Below are 21,243 nucleotides of genomic sequence, written 5' to 3' on the forward strand. Positions count from 1 at the left end.
GGGAACATTTCAGATTCTGAGAACATGAAGGTTAAGAGGTTACGGTAAAGTCTGATCACTGCAGCGGCACACTAAGTATTACATTAATTACATTTTGTGTAGGGGACGGAAATGGCAGTGAGTGAGTGAGTGAGTGGGTGAGTGAGTGAGTGAGTGGGTGAGTGAGTGAGTGAGTGAGTGAGCGCTTGCCTGTTCATTCTTTGTCTGTATATGTGTTTGATGAAGGCTCTAGCATACCGGTTGTGTTGCTGCAGGATAGTCTGCGTCAGGCTCCATCAATATGACTTTGTGTGGAAATACAAGGAGCAAAAGCCTAGTCAGCCTCAGTCCAGTGCCCAGCGGGACACATCTACCATTGTGCGTGCGTGCGTGCGTGCGTGCGTGCGTCGTGCGTGCGTGCGTGCGTGCTTGCGTGCGGGCGTGCGGGCGTGCGTGTGTGACTTAGAGAGAGAGAGTGGAGAGAAAAAAAAAACACAAGAAAGCCACAAGCCACAACAAGCACCAAAAGTAACCACTTCCTGAAAAAAAATTTAACTATCATTCTCCGTTGACTTGCGAGCTGGAAAAACCAAATTCTGGTCAGGCCAATCAAATCGTGTATAGAGTCGGTGGGCGGGCTTATGGCTGCTGCTGCTGGGAACAGCGGTCTTCTGAAAGACTTGGAGTTGAGCTTTTCTTTGAGAAAAGAACAAAGAACGGCACAGAAATCATTCTTAAAAAAGGAAGATGTGTTCGGAGTTTTGCCGACCGGATACGGCAAAAGTTTAATCTATCAACTAGCTCCGCTACCTTCTTCGTTGCTCTGCCTGGTTGTAGCGCTATCCTATTGCATGCAGAGGGAATTTGAAAGACAACCGTTTATCCCGCCCGTCGGATTGAGCCCTGTCAATAGTGAGTTCCCAGACCCAACATCTTGATGTGGTTCTGGCTTGTCAGGCTATTTTCATGCCAGAATAATATCAACATGTATTTTGCTGCTTAACTGAAACATTAATGCTTGGCTTGCTTTTTGGCAAGTAAGTTAGTAAGTAAAGTTTATTTATAAAGCACCTTTTTCACAGATAAAAAATCACAAAGTGCTTCACAATAAAGTGAAACACAATAAATAAAAGACATAAGAATACAAAACTTCGGTACATCAAATCAGACAACCATAAAAACGCCCTGTCTAGATAAAAGTATTTGAATAGCAAATAAATCAACTGCAAGTACCTGTTGCTGATGTTTGTTTTCAGTTGAACATTAGAAATATTTATGTTTTTTTTCATTTTATCCTTTGGTGTCAATTTTCCATTCTGACCAACTAGGCATTGTTGAGAGAGGGTATTTTTTAACAGACTGCAATAATATTTTTGGATGAAGCACTGAGGTTCATGACAATCATACACATTAATATAAGTATAATATTAATATAAATGTATCTTTTCTTTAGATTCATAATTTTTCAGACTTTACCAAATGAATACAACTGCAAAAACTGCAATTTGGCAGTACGTCACTGTCAGGAGTTTAGATGTTGAAAATATATTTCTTTGGCAAAGTTTTACTTTTACATCTATCTGTCGAGCCCCTGAGTTTTCACACCCAAGTGCAGTGAGGGGGAGGACAAAAGAAGAGATAAAGGCAGTCTGACAGAAGCAAGGGGGATAAATAAGGTCCGGGCAGACAAGGAGATAGAGACAGGGAAGAGGAAAGACAGAAGGATGAGTCCATCCATCGGGCCCGTGTGTGGGCTTGCTGCTAACCTGGACGGTGCCATTACTAGCTTGCAGGGAGGTAATCCAACCAGCCTACCCTGTCAGTGCTTCTATTCCCTGTCAGCTACACAAAGGCCTTTCCACACATACACGCTTACATGTCAGAATATGTACAGTATGAACACAAATACATCACACACATACAGGCACATATGAATGTGTTGTATATATCCACTTGGAAAAAAGAATGTGAGGTAATAACTTGCCTAGGGACACAGAAAAATCCCTGGACCTCAACGTGGACATCTACCAAGATAACAGAAAAAACAAACAAACCATTAATATATTGCATTGTAGAAAAACACAAGAACAATGTCTTTAACTGTTTAGCCATGACAATCACAGGCCACATGCTGTACCACCAGCCTGTTGATGTTGCCAAGGCGACTGCATATGAGCACTATATCTGTATCTGTGATGCTGTGAATAAAAGGCTGCTGCCTTAGTATGTAAGCATAACATATAGAAGCACAGGCTAAATCATGCTTTACTTTATTGTATTTAGTATCAGTTAAATATACATCAAAATCCATTGCACGGATCACACACTGACAATAAAAGCATTCATGTTCATGTCTGGTCATGCAAAGGCCTCTATAAGGCCATTTAGAATTAGAGACATGGAGCCACTGACCAACGCATGCAATTAATTTACTGAATTTGGAAATTGGGTGCAGAAGTGTCAAAAACACAAAGATATTGACTGAAAAACCATATTGTTGCAATTTGGGTTTTATAGTCTGACCAAATGAGTTGTAAAGCTTTAAGAAATTGTTTGTAAACCATTAATAAACAATATTTGGATGGTTATTATAAAGTTGCAACTGATGACTAATACCTTGTTAACGGTAAATACTTTGTAAAACACCTATAAACATTATTTAGACAGCTATTATGAGTGCACAAATTATAATTTATAAATCACTAAAAAAGATTTAATGGGGCCAAATTAATGTTACTTGATGCTTTATAAACCACTTATTAATAAATAACTATTATAATATCTATTATTCTAAGCATTAGTTGCAACTTTAATAATAGCCATAAAAATAAAATAATAGATTTATAAAGAACAATTATTAACCATTGACAAAGGATCTATCTAAAGTTATAAACTATTTTTTTTATATTACACTAAACATATTATAAAATAACAAATTATAACATTAGTAAACATAAATAATCATTTAATTGTTTGTTAACGTTAAAATAACTATTAATTAAAGTTTAATTAACTATCAATTTACAATTTCTTAATTAAATAAATAGGTCCAACAGGAAAAGAAACATAAATGGCCAGTCGATCACACAGGTTGTAATCAAACCCATAGGTTGATCAAACTTCTTTGTAAGAGAAAACAAAAGGCAGGTGGCAACTTTGACGTAACATATTTAATGACTTTGTGCAAACGCACAGTTTTCCCGTACAACAAGGAATTATTAGCAACATTATAGCTGTGCAAGCTTTGTATCCTATTACGCTTTGTGGACTCTCACTAACTCTCAATTACTTGTAAGAACAATGTTATTGTATTCAATGGAACTTATGGCCAGAGCTATAAAAATAAAACCAAATTGAATTCCAAATTATAGTGTTAAGCATTGAGCTATTACAGATATTATAGCTAAACAACTATAGCCTCTATAGAAGGAAGATGAAAATGGTTGAAGCACAGCACGTGTTGGCCACGATTGCTGATGAATTGTGGATCTTTTTCTTTTCTTTTTCTTTGACTGTGTTTGCAAGCATGTACACATATACAAGTTGATGCATATGTGTTTGTGTGTGTTGTGTGAGGTTGTCGTATTCATCCCACACAGGGCGTGTGATACTTGAAGTGTCCAAGTACAGTCTCCATGAGGTCAATGGCTGCTGTGATAATGCTTAACTGATGCCAGCTGTCAATAGCCATTCACCAGGAGAAAAGTGCTCGCCTGTTCAGTAAATTACACAGTGCGACGTGAGCTGTGAGGTTCAAAACAACCTGACCCCACTGTTGTTGGGAGAAACAATAGAACAATGACTGCAATCCGCTTTTCCAGCAACCATCTGAGTCACGCTGGTGACTACAAAACACCTTTCCATTACTCCAGGGCTGCAGCTATTAGCGCACCATGCCATTGACTCCAAAGTGAGTCAAAGAGGTTATTGTAATGGCACATTAGATTGTCTCTCACCCTTCTTTATACAGTGTTTTGTTTTGTTGACCTTGACATAGATGGGTTTTTTGAATGATGAGCTTTTGAAGTGATCATTTCTAATAATGGCTTGTTTTGTCACAGCTGACCATATTTGTGAGGTGTCATTATATTTATGATTACAGTAGCTTTAAAGTATATTTTGTGTTTGAGATATGTTTTAGTCCTTTTTCCTTGACTCTGTTCTTCTCACGGCTTCTCCAAGCATGCACGGGAGCAGTATGACAAACTGTCGACGATGCACAAGAACATGCAAAAGCTTTATGAGAGCATAGGCAGCTATTTTGCCTTTGACCCCCACTCGGTCAGTGTGGAGGATTTCTTCGGAGAATTGGCCAACTTCCGCATACTCTTCATGGTGAGTATAAAGTTTATGCTTTGTGCACATGAAAAGTTTAATGTTTACGGTTCCGTCAAAGTAGACAAACACAAACACACACACACACACACACACACACACACACACACACACACACACACACACACACACACACACAGACTGACAGCGTCCACCACCCACACATGTACATTACTTTCATCAGACATTCAGTAGGCCCTTACTGATGGAAAAACCTGTGTAAACATTACAGTGTTGTACTTTTAGCAATAAAATGTTTTGTTTAGAGATAACAACTGACAGTTGTATTACATTATTTATAGTTATATCTTAAACTTGTATAGGTATTGTTACAGCATGATAAACAGTGTTATTCATATGATTGAGAATATTTTAACTTAAACGTACAGACTTAACACACATGGGCTGATTACCTCTTACTTTGTATCACAATAACATTACATTTGAACAATCTTCATCACATCATGTTGCTCGTTACAACCTCTATCTGCAAGGCAGAGTAAAATAAAACTTCAAAGTAAATATGCCTGGGGAAGTACAGATAACATGCAGCCTCACTTCCCTCCAGGACGACTGGTTATGGAATACAAATGAAAAAATATGCTATTTTATGTTATGTTCTGTGCCATTATTTTGCTTTGGCCACTTAGGTTAGGCAGCTCCTCTAAACCTTTAGCTGAGGTGAAGGTCATGTCAGAATTGTATATGTATAGTTTGTTTATGCTTCAAATTTACAAATGTACATTTTTCATACTTGAACCACAACAGAATATCTAAACTGATAAGATTTTTTATTTTTATATCAGAGATTATGTTTACACTGTGTTTCACTCTGACCAACCCTTGAAGGCATGTGCTATGACATACTGTATCTGCTCCAGAGCCACAGAAGACATTATACAACTGTAATCTGGAAGTGAGCAATGACAATAGAAATATTTCTCTGTCAGTCATCAAGATTTGTGTTTTTATGCCAATCAGCTGCTAGTTTCAGTTTTGGGGATGATTTCACTTTCCTCATCTAAAACTGACAGAAAGGTTTGGGAGAGTGCACCATATTTTCTGGCCACCTATTTTGGTCTTAATATTCCCTTGGTTTGCCCTGACATCCTTTTCAGTTTTTCTTTTAAGTTCTTGCACTGTTGTCTGCAAGAATGTAACCGCACTCACCTGCTGTGTGATTTCCTTGCATATGTCATCTTTTTTTAGGTCATAATGCCACTGCGTCTGCCAAAGATTTTTTTTTTTTCAGGTATCACAGATAAAACCTCTTTTTTTGTCACCAAAGTTTTTCTTTTTCCTTTCCTTCAAAGCCATCGGAGTGTGGAAGGTTATGAATATAGGTCTTGTGAAGACAACCATAAGTGGAGGCTGCTGTATAAAAATATAATAAAACACAATCGTAATAATACACAGTATGTCTTCATAAGAGAAGTTATAATTGCTCACAAATAATGTACATTAAAAACACTTACAATGCCCTCATATCTTCTCACTATAACTACATTATGGTCTGTTATAAACCATTTATTAAATGTTTATATACCACTTACATGTGCAGTATCTTAACTTAAGGGAGGCTTAAAGTGCATAATGTAAAATATTACCCTATTCTCTTGCCAAAAAATGTGTTTCAGAGGAGTTTTTTTTTTGTTTTATTCAAGATAATTTAGGTCTAATCAACGTGCTGGATCTGGCACGTTTTAAATCTGTATTTATATCATATGAAGATTTGATACAAAAGGTCACAAACGAGACTCTTTGATTTTAATTTTCTGTTAATGCAGAAGTAAATAAATGTATTAATTATGATATAAGTAGTATAGATAGAAGCTGACTGTGCGTTTTGAATTGAACTTTATTTAAAAATATATAGATGTTTAAAGAAAAGAACAGTGAATATGTACAACAAATTAACATTTATTCTCTTAAAATGATTAGGAAGAAAAATCATGCTTATCTACTCTTACCCTTATTCTATATGTATCTAATCCATTAATACTCAATCAACTCTATGCACCAGCATCCATTCCCACAACTAAACCAATGTTTGTCGTCTATATAATAATTTACTACCCAACTACGAATCTGAAAAAGAAAAAAAGGAAACCAATAACAACAGCATTACATTAGTGTGCTTTACATTCCCCTTCCTTATTTCTTTACCTCACAAAAAAACTTTTTAACCTGTCTTTTAAACTGTATGATATTTTATTTTAACTTTGTTTGATTTCTATCCCCAGTCCTTTCCACAAAACCACCCCACAAACTGATGTGCACATACTTTTAAGATTGGAGTGAACACAATGTTGTTTCAAAATAAATTTTCATCTTATGTTAGAAACCGAAACTGTGTTCCCCTGAAAAACATAACAATAAACTATCTATATCGTCGTAGGACTTGTTGTACCCCCTCATTGTCCAGGAACATTTTTTTTTTTTTTTATATTGCCAGGAAGTAAATTATGTTTTGCTTTGTACAGTATATTGTTTGTGCAGTCATAAATGCCACCAGGTCCCTGAATTTCAATGCATCTGACTTAAAAGAAAAAAACATATTGTTAGTGCTTTTCCACCTACTATACTGAACTATACATCCAAATTGGAAACAAAATTGCTCACTGTCATTTACCTGAGCATACTGAATTTCAGATGCTTAAACCTGGAGACGATAACATAAGAGTAGATACTTGTGAACCTTGTCTTCCCTACCAGCACTGATTAAGAAACATCTAGCACTGACTTGAGAGCTGTAAGAAAATGAAAAAGTTTTAAACAGATTAAAATCTTTATTTTGAAAGTAGCTCAGAATAGGAGGATATATAATGTCAGTGCCTTACTGATGAAATAATGTATTCCATAAACACTTCACCTTAAACACTATAACACAATTTACAGTGTTGATTATATGAAACATTTACATTTTTGTCAAATCCCTACAATAAACGTAGAAAGAGAACACACAAGTGAAAAAAGTTGACAACTGAGGAACATGTGGAATATTAATTTACTGTGGATCAAAGTAAAACTCAACATTCCTTCTGCTTCTTGCTAGTGTTATAGAAATAAAATGTGGTTACTGAGAGCAGTGAATTAAGGACAGGGCAAAGCAGATTAGTTGTTAAAGAGGTAATATTAACGACAAGGTAAACACCACGTCATCTCAGAACAAACCAGGAGTTCCTTTTTACTTGAGTAGCCAAGTCTGTTAAACATTTATCAAGTGTCTTTGCTTCTCCACCTTCTACAGTCTATCCATCCCTCCTGGCACCGCCCCAAAAATCCCTGGTGTCAGGATGATGACATGGTGTCCAGAAGGCATGCTCTCAGTCTTCACAATCCATTAACGTGAATAGCAAGGTCCCCTTGTCTGAATCCTTCTCTTCTCTTTACTCAGATCCCCATCTGAAACCGACTTTTCATTCCCACTGATCAAAGTGCACCAACACACAACACAACACTCCCTCAAGGATTTCAGAGTTGCATATCTCTAAAAGAGGCATCCACCCAAGAAAATAAATTATTCTCTCAAGCAAATAGCTGCATATGAATATTTTATTACTGGTTTAAACTTCCCTGCTATGGATAAGGGGAGGGAACTGAGTGGGATAAAGTTTTGTGGTTGAAATTGGGAGGAGAGCTGGTTAGAAGTTAATGTATTCATATAAAAACAATCCTTTAATCACCATATTCTTCAGATATTATTTATAGTTTGTGGCTCCTCAGCTCTGCTGACAGAAAGGCTAATCCCATCTGCTTGCAGAGCACAAGGAATCAATGGTTGTTTCTACTTGAACGTGGTTTTTTTTTTATTTTCTTACCCTGTGAAAAAAAACTGAGCTATCTCCTTTACAGCATCCTCCTCCTTTTTTTCAGTGACAAATTTTAGGGAGATGTCTGCTCGTTATTTATCTTTGACAGTGTCGACCTACATCAACCATTACTAATTTGTTCCAAATGGCAAATCTAGTGACTTCTTGGCAGTTAATAATTTAGAGAAGATCCTTGAATTTAACTTCTGGATATGCCTGGTATGCCTCAGACGTTTATTGCAATATTGAGACATTGAGTTGTTTGACTGAGACAGAACATCTTCGCTAACTTCTGTCTTTGTTGCATTGCCCTGTGTAATGCATTCACAGCACAAAGCATCTGCAGTATTAAAGAATCCCATTGCAATACAGTCACCCTAAATTGCTTTTACTAAAAAGCTAGGGCTTAATGCACCCGACCGACATGAGGCATTTGAGTAAACGCATTGACAGACAGTCCTCACAGAACTGAATGTAACTGATAAGAGAATCCATTAACTCTATTTTCCTTCTGTTTCATTCTCTTTCTCTCCCTTACTCCCGTCCTATTCTCTTTTTTTTTCTCCGGCCAATGGAATATTATTTGATTTCAGCACACGAAGAAAGTATTCGAAGAGTCCAACAATTTGTTAATTTAATGCTGCTGCCATATTCTGAAATAGAGTATGAGTGAAATGCAATCGCAGAGTCTGCATGTGTAATCCTGACCAGGAGCATGGGGGATGAGGATTTTTCCATTAATGAGTTATCAAAGCGCAGCAGATGGGCTGGGATGAACAGTCTTCCTTGTTAATTGAGTGACTTTCTAAAAAGACCCAAAGACCCAGACTGAATTCGCAAAGTAGCAAGATAGAGCATCTATGAGATTAGAATGATTATTTGTGTGTGTGTGGCTGCGTGTGCGGGTGTATCCGTCCACTTTGGAGCCCATGTGATATTTCTAAAGCTTGCTAATTCCTTCACAATATGACAAATTATCATAATCATGGTGATAATGCTGAAGATGATGCTCTGGCTGTGGAACTCCCCCCACCTTCTTGCTGAATCACTGTCATGTTTCTTCAGTATTTTCAGTCAGACCAGCATGACACAGTCATAAACGTCATTGCACCAGATTTTGGAGGTCACCTATCAATATGGGAATACATCTATACCACAGAGCAGAAGTCTCACAATCTGTAACCTATAACTTCTTGAAGCCCCTTTTCCCCCACATCCTGGCACACACTGTAACAGATGGCTAATAAACACATTTGCTGCTTAAAGCCCAGGCGCTGTAGTGTTTGTAAAATTCAAATGAGATATAGCAGTGACACTCTGTGTGAGATCACTGGTGCAAGTTGAGCAGTTGGAAATACTCATTGCTCCCTCATGGCAAACTTGTATGTATGAGAGGGAAGCCATGCTGTGGGAGATGTATCGTGTTGTGCAGGGTCAAGGAAGAACAGCAAACACATTTCATGAATTATTAAAAGAACAGACCTGGAAAGGGAGGATCTGTTGGACTATTGGGTTATTTTGAAGTGCTGCACTTCTAACGTGGTCTTTTTATTGTATCTTTTCTTCAATTCCTTATACTGTTTTTTTTTTCCCTTTCTCTTTTTAATTGGATTATTTATTTTGCTAACAAAATCCTCTGCCTTACAGTATTAGCCATTAGCCATTAGTAAAAACAAAGTGGGTCTTAATGTTTTTCTTTCTGCTTCCCAACATTTCTTATACTTGAAGTAAAAATGTCAGCCTTGGTAACTAAGGCACATTAATAACAGTTAAAACCAGACTGAAGTTAAGTACTTAGTTCCAAGTTGTATTTACTAAAGAAGGCCATGCGATATGATCAAAATCTATCTAAAACCTTGTAAGTGATTATTGTGTTTAATAAATTTCCATGCTCTGATTTACACCGCTGTATGTGTTAAAACTAAATATTTGACATAAACAATGATAATACATACAATTCATTTGAATAAACCCTGCTGCGCCCAGTTGTTCCTGTGAGTGGGAGTTAATATGTGTCTCGTTTATATATTTTTACCTTGCTCAATTAGAAGATCAAAGTTATTGTAGGTTGTTTTCATTTGAAAAATAATTAAGCTCACGTTGGGTTGCACTATAACTATAGTGATGATCTTCAACAAGGGACATATGACTTAGGGCCCTATTTTAACAATCTGAAACACAAGTATCAAACGTGAAATGCAAGTAGCTTTGTGGGCGGATCTCGGGCGCTGTTGCTATTATACCGGTAGGATAAATGACTCTTGCGCCCGTCGCAAATCTAAAATGGGTTGGTCTGAAGTAGCTAGGTGTGGTTTGGGCGTAATGTGCAATAAACCAATCAGAGCGTCATCTCACGTTCCCTTTAAGAGCAGGCGCGCTTGTTCCATGGCGGAATACTATTATAACGGTGGATTTGCCTGGCGCACGCCAGTGGGAGCTGTCCGGGATGCGGCAAAGTAATAAATGCCCATCATGACCGGGTGGCGATGTTGCTGCGGCCTCTCGGGCGCATCTCCTCAAGTCTGGAGAGGATTGCTGCAGCCATGGAGCGTGGGCCTCCAAACGCACCACCTGCACCTGTTGTGCCCCTTCCTCCTCCCCCCACTCCATCTCCGTCCACCCGCTCAGGAGCGCATCGCGCATTGCCACTCCCGGACCCTCAAGTGTCCAATCCCGCCGGAGTGTCAACATCACGTCTCCTTAAGTCCTCTAATATTTCCTCATTTATGTCATCAACACATCCATGATTCATGGAAATGTTGTGTAAAACACAACAAGCCACAAAGAATGCTGCGACTTTTTGAGGACTGTACTGTAAAGTGCCTCCTGACCTATCCAAACAAACTGAAGTGCATTTTCAGCAATATTTTTCCTTGTAAATGTATGGTTTGCAAAAAAAATGAGAGAAGCAAAGTGTATGCACATTCTGCGCACGCTACATTATGGCCAAGCATGCGCCCCTAAAATAGCATCTGAATAATGCGCCACTGACTTTAGACCAACACCACTGACTTTAGACTAACACCACTGACTTTAGACTAGCGCCACTGACTTTAGACTAGCGCCACTGACTTTAGACTAGCACCACTGACTTTAGACTAGCACCACTGACTTTAGACTAGCACCACTGACTTTAGACTAGCACCACTGACTTTAGACTAGCACCACTGACTTTAGACTAGCGCCACTGACTTTAGACTAGCACCACTGACTTTAAACCAGGTTTTTCCTGGTCTGTGGCAGAATTGTTTTCTGAAACTGCAAAATATCACCAGGGAACATTTGCGCCTGAACACGCCTCCTCTTTTCGCTGAACCGCCCCTGGGAGCGCAAATACATTCCCTAATTTACCGACGTGCGTCTGTGGAGGGAAAAGTCCGCTGTGCGTCAGGTGCAAAATAGGAATGATACATGGTGTACAAAGGCAATTGCGCTGAGTGCAAGATAGGGCCCTTAGTGTGAGTCCAAAAACAACTTGTTTCCATGGTCACCTCAAATCATATTGTAATTGAGTAAATGATAGTTCTCAAAAGACAAAACAAGATGCATGGGACTTTTTCTTAACACATTCTTCAACATTTATACAGAATATTTGAGAGGAACCAGACCTTTTGTCTCATGTCCCGATGGGGTTTCAATGTGGTTCTCTGTACTGAAGATTATTTTTGAACACAACATACTGTATGCATATCTCTCGAACACATCTCATGAGGATTGTTTATCTCTTGTATGTCCTCCTACAATGTACAGAGTTGGCAAGGAAATGAGACCAGATACAATCAGTTGTTGCCAACAGCAAAATAGAGGCTGTCAAAGAGAATGGTAAAGGGAAAAATAAGAGATCATTGAAAACATATTTGTTGCTATGGCAATTAGTAGTGCTGTGTGATTAGAGCAACATAATTGCATTGCATAATTATGTTTACAGTCAGAATTAGTTGTTTGTTTAAAATAAGTTTTGCCGGCAGGATTTTGTTTGTAATCTGCATAATTTTATCTTATCTGATGCTGTAGTTGTTGAGCAATGCAGTGATATTACTTCCAAAATGAATTGAGTCCTGCCAGTAAATGAGGACAGAAATCAATGTGATTCGTGCTGCCAGCGCTGCCCATCACTTAAACAAAATGCACAAGTTAACTGTTTCATTACTGAATGTACAGCACAGCTGTCATCCACTCTAATTCAAAACAACAGCAAAGTGCACACAGTCGATAGCCCTTTCAGAGTGTAACTGTATCATTTACATAACCTCAATGTGGTGATAAAATGTAGGTGGATTTTTTTCACAATGTTTTCATAATGCACATGATACAAAAACACACTCAGTCCTTATTATTCTGTTCTCTCTCTCTCTCTCTCTCTCTCTCTCTCTCTCTCTCTCTCTCTCTTTCTTTCGCTCATTGCCCTTGTCATCTAACAAGGAGACAGTGACAATGAGGGCTCGTGTCCTTGGATATGGAGCAAAGCTCTACTATTGACTGGCATCATGAGCTGCTCTTTCCTTGTTCCTTCCCCACAATCCCTGTAATCCCTCTGTCTTAGCTGCCAACACGGCATGCACATCAGGACCACAGGGGCATTAGATGGGGGGGCCTACTGTCGCCACTTATTATATCAGTGCACAGACAGGGCCATGCCTTAACTTACTGAGACACACACACACACACACACACACGCATGCATATATAAGGGGGGACACCACCGATGAGCAGAAGCACAAAGGGGCCAATGGACAGCATGTTCACACAGGGATATATGCATGCATACACATGCGGTATGACTTCTCACAGCACCTATGATGGGTTCTGCCACAGGCCTGGGATGAGAGAACATTTTGTTGTCTCCAAAGGTCACATGTTTGCATCTTACTCTCTGTTGGCAAAAGAACAAACTGACACATTTGTAAAGGCTGAATCCGTACCGTTGATTATCTCTCTTTTTCTGACTCCTTCCTGACATTTTAGCCAGTCACGAAGTAGGAGAAGGATGATATCTCTGTCTCTGTCCTCAGAGACTGGCACGTTGCTGCTACACTTTTCTTTTCTCGTGCAATGGCTCCCTCATATTGTGAAAGTACTAGCATGGTGCATGTGTGATGATCATCTAGCCTTTTTAGGACCATATTGATGTATTATTGACAACGAAGTCTGTCTGAAAATATGTAAAGCAGTTCAGAGTCCTTGCAGACAAATATGCTTGTATTAAAAAACTCATACACAAGGCATGATATATTGTTTATTCCAACAGCTTATCTCTAACTATCAAACCCTTCTCTGAATAAGAATTTGCTGATGGCATGCTGCCGCTTCTGAACACTATACAGTATAAGATTCTGATTGTATCTGTGTGTGTGTGTGTGTGTGTGTGTGTGTGTGTGTGTGTGTGTGTGTGTGTGTGTGTGTGTGTGTGTGTGTGTGTGTGTGTGTGTGTGTGTGTGTGTGTGTGTGTGTCTGCCTCATCAGGAAGCCGTGAAGGAGAACCACAAGAAGAAGGAGATGGAGGAGAAGATCAAGAGAGCCAAGCTGGCGAAGGAGAAAGCAGAGCGGGAGAAGCAGGAGCGCCAGCAGAAGAAGAAGCAGCTGATTGACATGAACAAAGGTATGCTACTTCTCCCTGCGCCACCGCAGAAACAGAGACATGGAGGCAGGTGGGGAGTAAGGACGAGGAGAACAGGAGGATAGAAAGGGTGTTTCATGGAATTGTGCCTAAGACAGATTTGAACTCTGAAGGAAGAGGATAATGTGTCGGAGTGGGGGGAGTCATCTTTTTTAGCTATACTTACTCCCATAGCCAATGCAATGCTTCCAAACAACAGACAGATTATGCTACTTTTAGCTTGTTTTTTTTCCCCATGGTACATTTGCTCACATAGAAAGAAACATTCTTTCCTGCAGTAATATGCACATGTATTTCTAAACATTTAACACATGTAAAGTCATGGTGTTTTAATTCTCGAGTAGTGAAAGTTATTGGAATATTGTCATTTATATTTACAAAGACTTTGTTTAAGTCCTTATAGAACTGGCAGTGGCACGCAATATGTAGGTCACATTGTGTGGACAGGAAGCTGTGGTCAACTTTCAAAAAAGGCGGAAATTGGCTCTAGATTGCACTTCCAACACGATCATGCAGTTGTTATTCGTTTTATCATGTTCAAGCAACACAACAGAAAAATTATCATTCCTCCAGTCTGACACTGGTTGCGGGCAGCGTGCTATATTAATTGTTGTGAATCATTGGAATTACTCTATTGTCCTTCAGCGATGCCAGTAAACCGTGTATTGATCAGTGTACAGTAAGTTGCAGTTGTTCAGACATGAAAAAGGAGAGTGACTGAGCTGGATGCCTGTGTCTAGTTATGCCAATGACATTGAGAAAGAATTTCAAGCCTGAAGGGCTTGTGTCCATTTCTTTGACAAACGGACTGGGATTTCCACAGTTCACCAGCATCTAAATGTCATCGTCCGCCAAGGACCTCACTGGAGCTCAACCACATTGGGAAATGTGACAAGACAGTCTTCAGTATTCCACAAACTCTCCAAGATAATTGATGCATGCTGCAGCTTTTTCTTTTTTCTTTTTTTCCCTGAGCAGTGACCTCTTTGAAAGCTTCACTTTTAATAATCCAACATCGCTGAGCTTAAGGAGTCTGTCTACCCCTCTCTCTCATGCTGGCTAACCAGATGGAGAGGGGTCGAGAAGTAGGTATGATATTAAATATTTCTGCCAGAGCAGATTTTGATCTCAGTTCTGAATGCCATAATATGACTCACATGAATAAAACATGAGGATGACATGGGTAACGTTGCCTGCAGCCTTGGAGATAGTGGGGATTGTCCTCCACACCATCACCTAGCTCGTTGGACTGTCGCAATCACAATGACCTTGGCGGTTATGAAATACATACATTTTTAAATTCAAGATGTGCTAAACCCAGGCTGCTTTTTACTGTCAAGGTTCTTACCTGTATTGACTACACACTTTCATTAAACCTTGAATAGTTCCTTTCTATGTACTAGGGTTGCAAGATATATCGACTAAATATCGTTATCGCAATATAGCCAAAGTGTCGCAATAAGTATGCAATATTTTTTTTATCCGTTGGCTGTGTGGCTTAGTTATGTTTGATTTAGAGCCCGCTTGAAACGCTATAATGATCGTGTTTCATTGGCCAGTTACCGTGCCGCATGTTAGTGCATGTCAGTGCACGGGTCCACTACGTGACAAACCCTATGGAGCGGACCATGTGACGTATGTTCATATTTCGACAGAGTGACAGTGTAAGTGAAGAGATAGATAGAGACAACAAAACGGAACGAATCAGAGAAGAGAAAGAAAAGTTGTGTCCTGTTCTCTTTATTTATATATTTTATACTGTACAACCAGTAAAACATGTCCTGTTCTGTAGACATGGTCCTTATTTATTTATTCATGTTGTACCAGTCCAATATGTCAGTTGAAATAAACCTTGTGTTGTAAGAACACTTGTTTAATTTGTTATGAATCTATTCTGATGCATTTTCCTGTAACTTTTGTAATTTTACATATGTTTAAAAATATTGAAATTAATATATCGCAATATTCATAATCGATATCGCAATATCACATTTTGTCAATATTGTGCAACCCTACTATGTACTAACTTGAGATGCAGTCAGAGAAAGGACAATCAAATGCGGAGCTCTTTAAATGGATCCTGTGAATGGTAATCTGAATTTGAGCCAGTAGCAGGTTGGACGTTACAGCAGCTTGTTGTTTTGCTCTTGTATATTCTGTCCATTACTCTTTAAGCTGTTTGGTTGGAACACACATAGCAGGATAGTCAGTGTTTTCGTGTTGCACATCTTTCTTTTACTTGCCTCTACTTCTCTCCAGTTGACAGGGTTGAGACTCTTGGCTTTTCTCTCCCATTCTTTTCTAAAATTCTATGTGTGCTTCAGATATTTTGAGTTAGTTATTTGAGGAGCCTTTTCACATCAATATTTCACGCTGAGCGTCAGTAAGGTAGTGTTCGGCACAAAGAGGCCTTGTTAATTCCTCTTACCATTGTTATAAGGCTAAGCTAACCTGGGCTTGTAACACAAAGGAACACAGCTACTAAAGGCTAACGTAGCCAGTAACATTAATCCTCCTGTCTCCTTTTCCCTGCATGTTGCGTTTAACGTGAGAATGAGATTAAACTCGCCTGGATGAACGTGTCTTTCCTACTTCTAGAGGGGTTGTGCTGTGTTAAACTAACTCATCCAGACACTGCATGGTTTTGCGTCTGAAGATAGCTGCTTGTTCGGTGACCACGCCGTCGCTCCACGTCCGCTGCCCTGCGTGCGCCGTCGCCGTCCTCGCCTTGCTAGCCCCGCTCTTCCTTGTTGTTGTAGTTTTTAAAAAGTGTATTTATAAAAGTTATGATGTAGGAAAACAAGAATAGTCTTTCAGCATCTTTGTCTTCAATAGCGTTCTTCGTGTGGTAAGCGTGTGGTTTTCAGCTGTCAGCGTGCTGTTTCCGTGATTGTCTCCAGCTGCAACGGCTACGTTTTCAGCGTCACGCAAACACGCCCCCTCATGTCACTTTCCCAATTAGCTAACTACTCAAAACACTAAACTGAATGAAATGAATCGTGTCCAAACATTTTCCACATTAATTTAGTATTTGAAAGGCTAAAAGGCTAATTGATGCACTAAAATAGATCTCCAGTTTAATATACTTATTAGTGTCTTTATTTTGATCCTAACCTTGGTTTTATAGATAGATAGATAGATAGATAGATAGATAGATAGATAGATAGATAGATAGATAGATAGATAGATAGATATGTTTGTTGACCTGAATATAGTAGATTTTTATGTGTACAAATCCATTAGCCTGAACAGATGGAGGAAACATATGGCCATTGTGTTATGAGAATTATGTACAGGTCAATATCTCTTTAATGGATTTACTGATTTACTCATTTTATTGCTTAAAAGACTGTTAGATGGATCATGCTGTTGTGTTTAATGCAATTTCAAGAGGCTATTTTTGAGAAGGGATAGATTTTATGTAATTTCACAAATTGCAACCTAATCCTCTTCGCTTGCAAATGATTAACAATGAAATGCATATTTAATGAGAGTTTAATTTATTCAGCTTTTGCCAGGATGGCACCAGGGTGGGGGATGGGAAACCGACAAATGCGTTTAGGAAACGGATTATTAAAAAATTTCCTAGTTGATAAAACTTCAGCATATACCCTCTGCAAGTGCATTTGTATGTGCACTTCTTCAACAAGCATGATTGTTAGATGAGACAAGTGCAGAGCTAAACGTGTTTTCCTTGTGAAGTATTAGAAATCCTAATGTAGGAAATTGCTTATGAAATCATTACCCAGTCACCCCATTTGTTTTAATTTGCTTTAAGTGGATTTCCATATTCTCTTGAACTGACCAGATGTTCAACATTTACCAAATCGTTTTACTTCACTGAATATAACTGTTAAACACTGTAGAATAAACCCAACTCATTCTTCTGTCTAAAACAGGGTAATATGGTTCACCACAGCAGGATATTTCTTTTTTTATTGTGGCATATGAAATAATGTCGCAAGCAGCATGCTGAGTGTGTCAAGAGCCGGAGCATGGTAGAGCATCTGGACTTTGTTTCTGTAAGGCATTTGTGAGGAGTAGCAAGCCCCTCTGGCCACCTACTTGGCTGGCATCACCGGGGTCAGTGCTCCCGTCTGGGGCAAGTGTCTGCACCCACATGTCAACTGTGTACCCCAGTCAAATCCACTAAGCTTTGAACAGAGCCGGAAAGCGCACATGCAGCTTTGAGCACAATGCATCTTGGCATAAGGCACATAAGAATAAACAAACAACCAGGACAAAAAAACATTATTTGAGCATTTTATTTAGTCCAGGCATTTCTCACAGGTACCACAGATAAATAGTGAAGAATTTTGGGTTTAACATGTTTACTGTCAACTTTTCTCAGACTTACTTTATACGGTATAGTTTTCAGTATGTGAATAGTTGTAGTAGCTTGTGTAACAGCCCCCTTCACCATATTAACCTCTGAAAAACGTTTTTATTGCCAACCTGAGGAATATCAAGTTTAGGACCATATTGGCTGTAGCCTACAAGTTTTACAACACCTTTTATGGGTGTACCAACTGTCTGCTATCTTACTTGACTAAACACATTATATGTAATCCAACTGGATTTATGTGTTTTTAAATGACATCATTTTCTTAACTAATCTTACATCTCAAAATATGATTATTTGATTGGAAAACAAACTTTTGTAACAAACTATGTAAAATGAATGATTAAAACGGTCCTAGACAGTATTATTGAAACACTAAAACACATTAAGAGGCTCCACAGATGCTGTTTTTATGATTAGGTTTTACCTGCAAAGTGATCATTTTTTACTGTATGAATTAGAGCCCACTCAGCCGCTTCAATCCATTGTTGCAACAGCTTGCAGACACCAGCAGAATGCAGACCCATACATTGGGTTGCTCTGAGGGAATATTATAGTGGAAAAATAGGTTTTGTGTTATTATAAATATTAAACACACATTACTATCGCCCTTAATGCGGTTGTCTTTCTTCACACAATAGCTGGAAGTTGTGTATACCTCATACTCTTTCACTGTGTTTAAAAATGAGCCCATTAGTAGAAATCATAGCTCTTATTATGTTAAACTTCTCAAAGGGACCCAGTCACAGATATTTAAAAATAACAAATAAATGTACAGTATGTAATGGAAGACCCTGCTTGCAGTGTATGGGTTGTTTTTTGTTGTAAGTGAATCCTTAAATCGTGTTTCTTTTTCCATTTTAATACATTTTACAATTATTTTTGTGTCTTCCTTTCCTCACCAAAAGCTTTTTTTTTTGTGCTGCTGATAGTCGTCTATCTGGCATTTTTCCTGTTCAGCAAAGGCCTGCTAGAATGAGGTCTCCATGTCTCTATGATTCTCTGCAGAGAGCAGTTGGCATGTTGACAATGATGGGCCTGCAGCTTCTATTTATGCATCCTCCTTGTCAACCTTTCACACTTTGAGGATGAAGTGGTGTATGTTTACATAAATAAAAGTGGGCTCCTCTCAAAAAAGCATTCCGTTTACTAAATACAAATACTAAATATCAGCAAAATAAGTTAGTGTAGGCTTTGACTGCATTTCCGACTACGGTGCCTGTAGTTACATTTTTGTGTACATTTCAGTATTATCCAGAATTTTAAATGTAAATTTAAGAAAATCCATGTGTAACATTTGTTAGATAATACGCATTTAAGATCCCAACCATAGAAACCAAGATTCACTATTCTTAGAGGCTAATGGAGTTTATTAAGATTACTTGTATTGATTCTATAAAGCTAACATGTCTTCATCTGAGTGCATTTTCTCTTTTCCCTGTGTTTTCTCCTGTTTGTGCATTTTCCTGAAAGATACAGTTGTGGAAGTAATTGTTTTTCTTTTGTTTACCAAAGCACATTTTTTCAAATTCAGGTGTCTATTAGTGTGGCATGCTAAACTAAATTGACATATTTCTGTGCAGCTGGCTGACTGGCTGTGGCTGGCGTAGCCCTGTCAGGAATGACAGTGGCAGAGATGTGGATTGATGGCTTAGTGTGACACTGACAGCTGCCGGTAGGCCAGTGCATACCTGCGTTGCAGCCATGCCAGCTAGGTGATCATAGACAGGCGCTGACAGGCGGAGGTGGGGTGGACAGGGTTGCTCTCTAAGTTTGCATAGTGTCTCCGCAGCATAGCCGACATGGCAAACAATATCACCAGGGGAGATAGCCTTATAGAGACATGAAGGTCATAAAACCTAAGTAGATAAAAGAAATGTTTCTTAGAAGACTCACCATTCCAGCGTAGCTTAGGAAATGAAGCTAGTATTAGGAAGCTAAAGCTGACCTTCATGTATTCTACAGAATATAACGAACGAGGACAGACCTTTCTAGAACATAATGATGATATATGGCACAATGCTTCTGCATTTGCTGCCTGTGTATTCCCAAAAGTGTCATTTCTTTGTCATGCTACTGATGGCTTCCTTGTCTGGTTATATATTTGTAGTATCTGATGAGTTATAAGAATGAGGGATCTTTTACTACATCTGCATATGGATGCTGCAGCAGTGGAATGCCAAACTCTGAACAAATTGCTTCTTCTTTTTTTTGTCCTGGCATTTGAGCTGTGTCGATCCAGAGTGCAAGATGTGCAAGGCATGCTCTGAAACTCCTGAGTATAGATTGGTGAATTCCATCATTACCTTGAAAGACGGGAACAAGGGCACCAGCATTATCTGTTGTCATACACACATTCTAATAAATAACAGCATATTAGTTTGTGCTATATCTCCAGTCGAAATCGGAATCTGCCTTAAGGCGATGATGCCGCACAGAATATGGCTGACTGCATCTCAACTAAGGCCCGTAAAGAGCAAGCAGCTTGAATAGAAACATGTAGAAAGGAGAATTATTCTCAAACAAATGACATGCAAGGATTAAATCTGATTGACTGACAAAATGACGTTTCGTAAGTGAAGGTAATACAATAAAATACTTATCCAATACTCATCCTCCCAGATTAGGACATTTCCAATGCATTTCCATAAATAAATGTCAGCATGAGGAAAACGAGCCTGGCTTCATAGGTAGCCTTTTAATAATATATCTTAAATACCATAGGTCATTAGCAACTAAAAGCAACACCAGGGAATAGTCTCTTTCACATTTTTGTCAGTCTTCCTCATGCAGTAAATTGTCAAGCTGAATTTGTATTGTTTCACATTTTTTTATCTTGTGACACTTTCTTTTGAATTGAGAGAAAGACAAAGAACACTAATTAAATTGCAGCTTAAAGCTTTTAATCACTTTTATCTTTAACTTAATTTAGTTAAGGTCACAATTGAGGAAGTGAGATATGCATCAGATATCTCTACCTTTCCGGTTTTCTCTCTCTTATTCCCTCCGAGTCTGCGTGTCTCTCTTTTTGTGTCTCACACTCACTATACTCATCCTGCCATGTTCTTTTTTCTCATCCCATTGCTTTTGTAAATGTTCTCCTTTTTCTTGGTGAAATCAACTCAGGCACAGTTGAATCTCATTAATTTGTGGGTGGT

General features: G+C 38.7%; 1 protein-coding gene across 1 annotated transcript in view; it reads left to right on the forward strand.

Annotated features, from left to right (window-relative positions):
• diaph2 (diaphanous-related formin 2) overlaps nucleotides 1-21,243 on the forward strand; it is a 410,316-nt gene that overhangs the window by 332,736 nt on the left and 56,337 nt on the right. The window contains 2 exon segments of the mRNA XM_028589075.1: nucleotides 4,150-4,314; nucleotides 13,590-13,725. Of these exon segments, the coding sequence (XP_028444876.1) occupies nucleotides 4,150-4,314; nucleotides 13,590-13,725 (301 nt within the window).

This window comes from Perca flavescens, chromosome 10 (assembly GCF_004354835.1).
Source record: "Perca flavescens isolate YP-PL-M2 chromosome 10, PFLA_1.0, whole genome shotgun sequence".
NCBI classification, from domain to species: domain Eukaryota; kingdom Metazoa; phylum Chordata; class Actinopteri; order Perciformes; family Percidae; genus Perca; species Perca flavescens.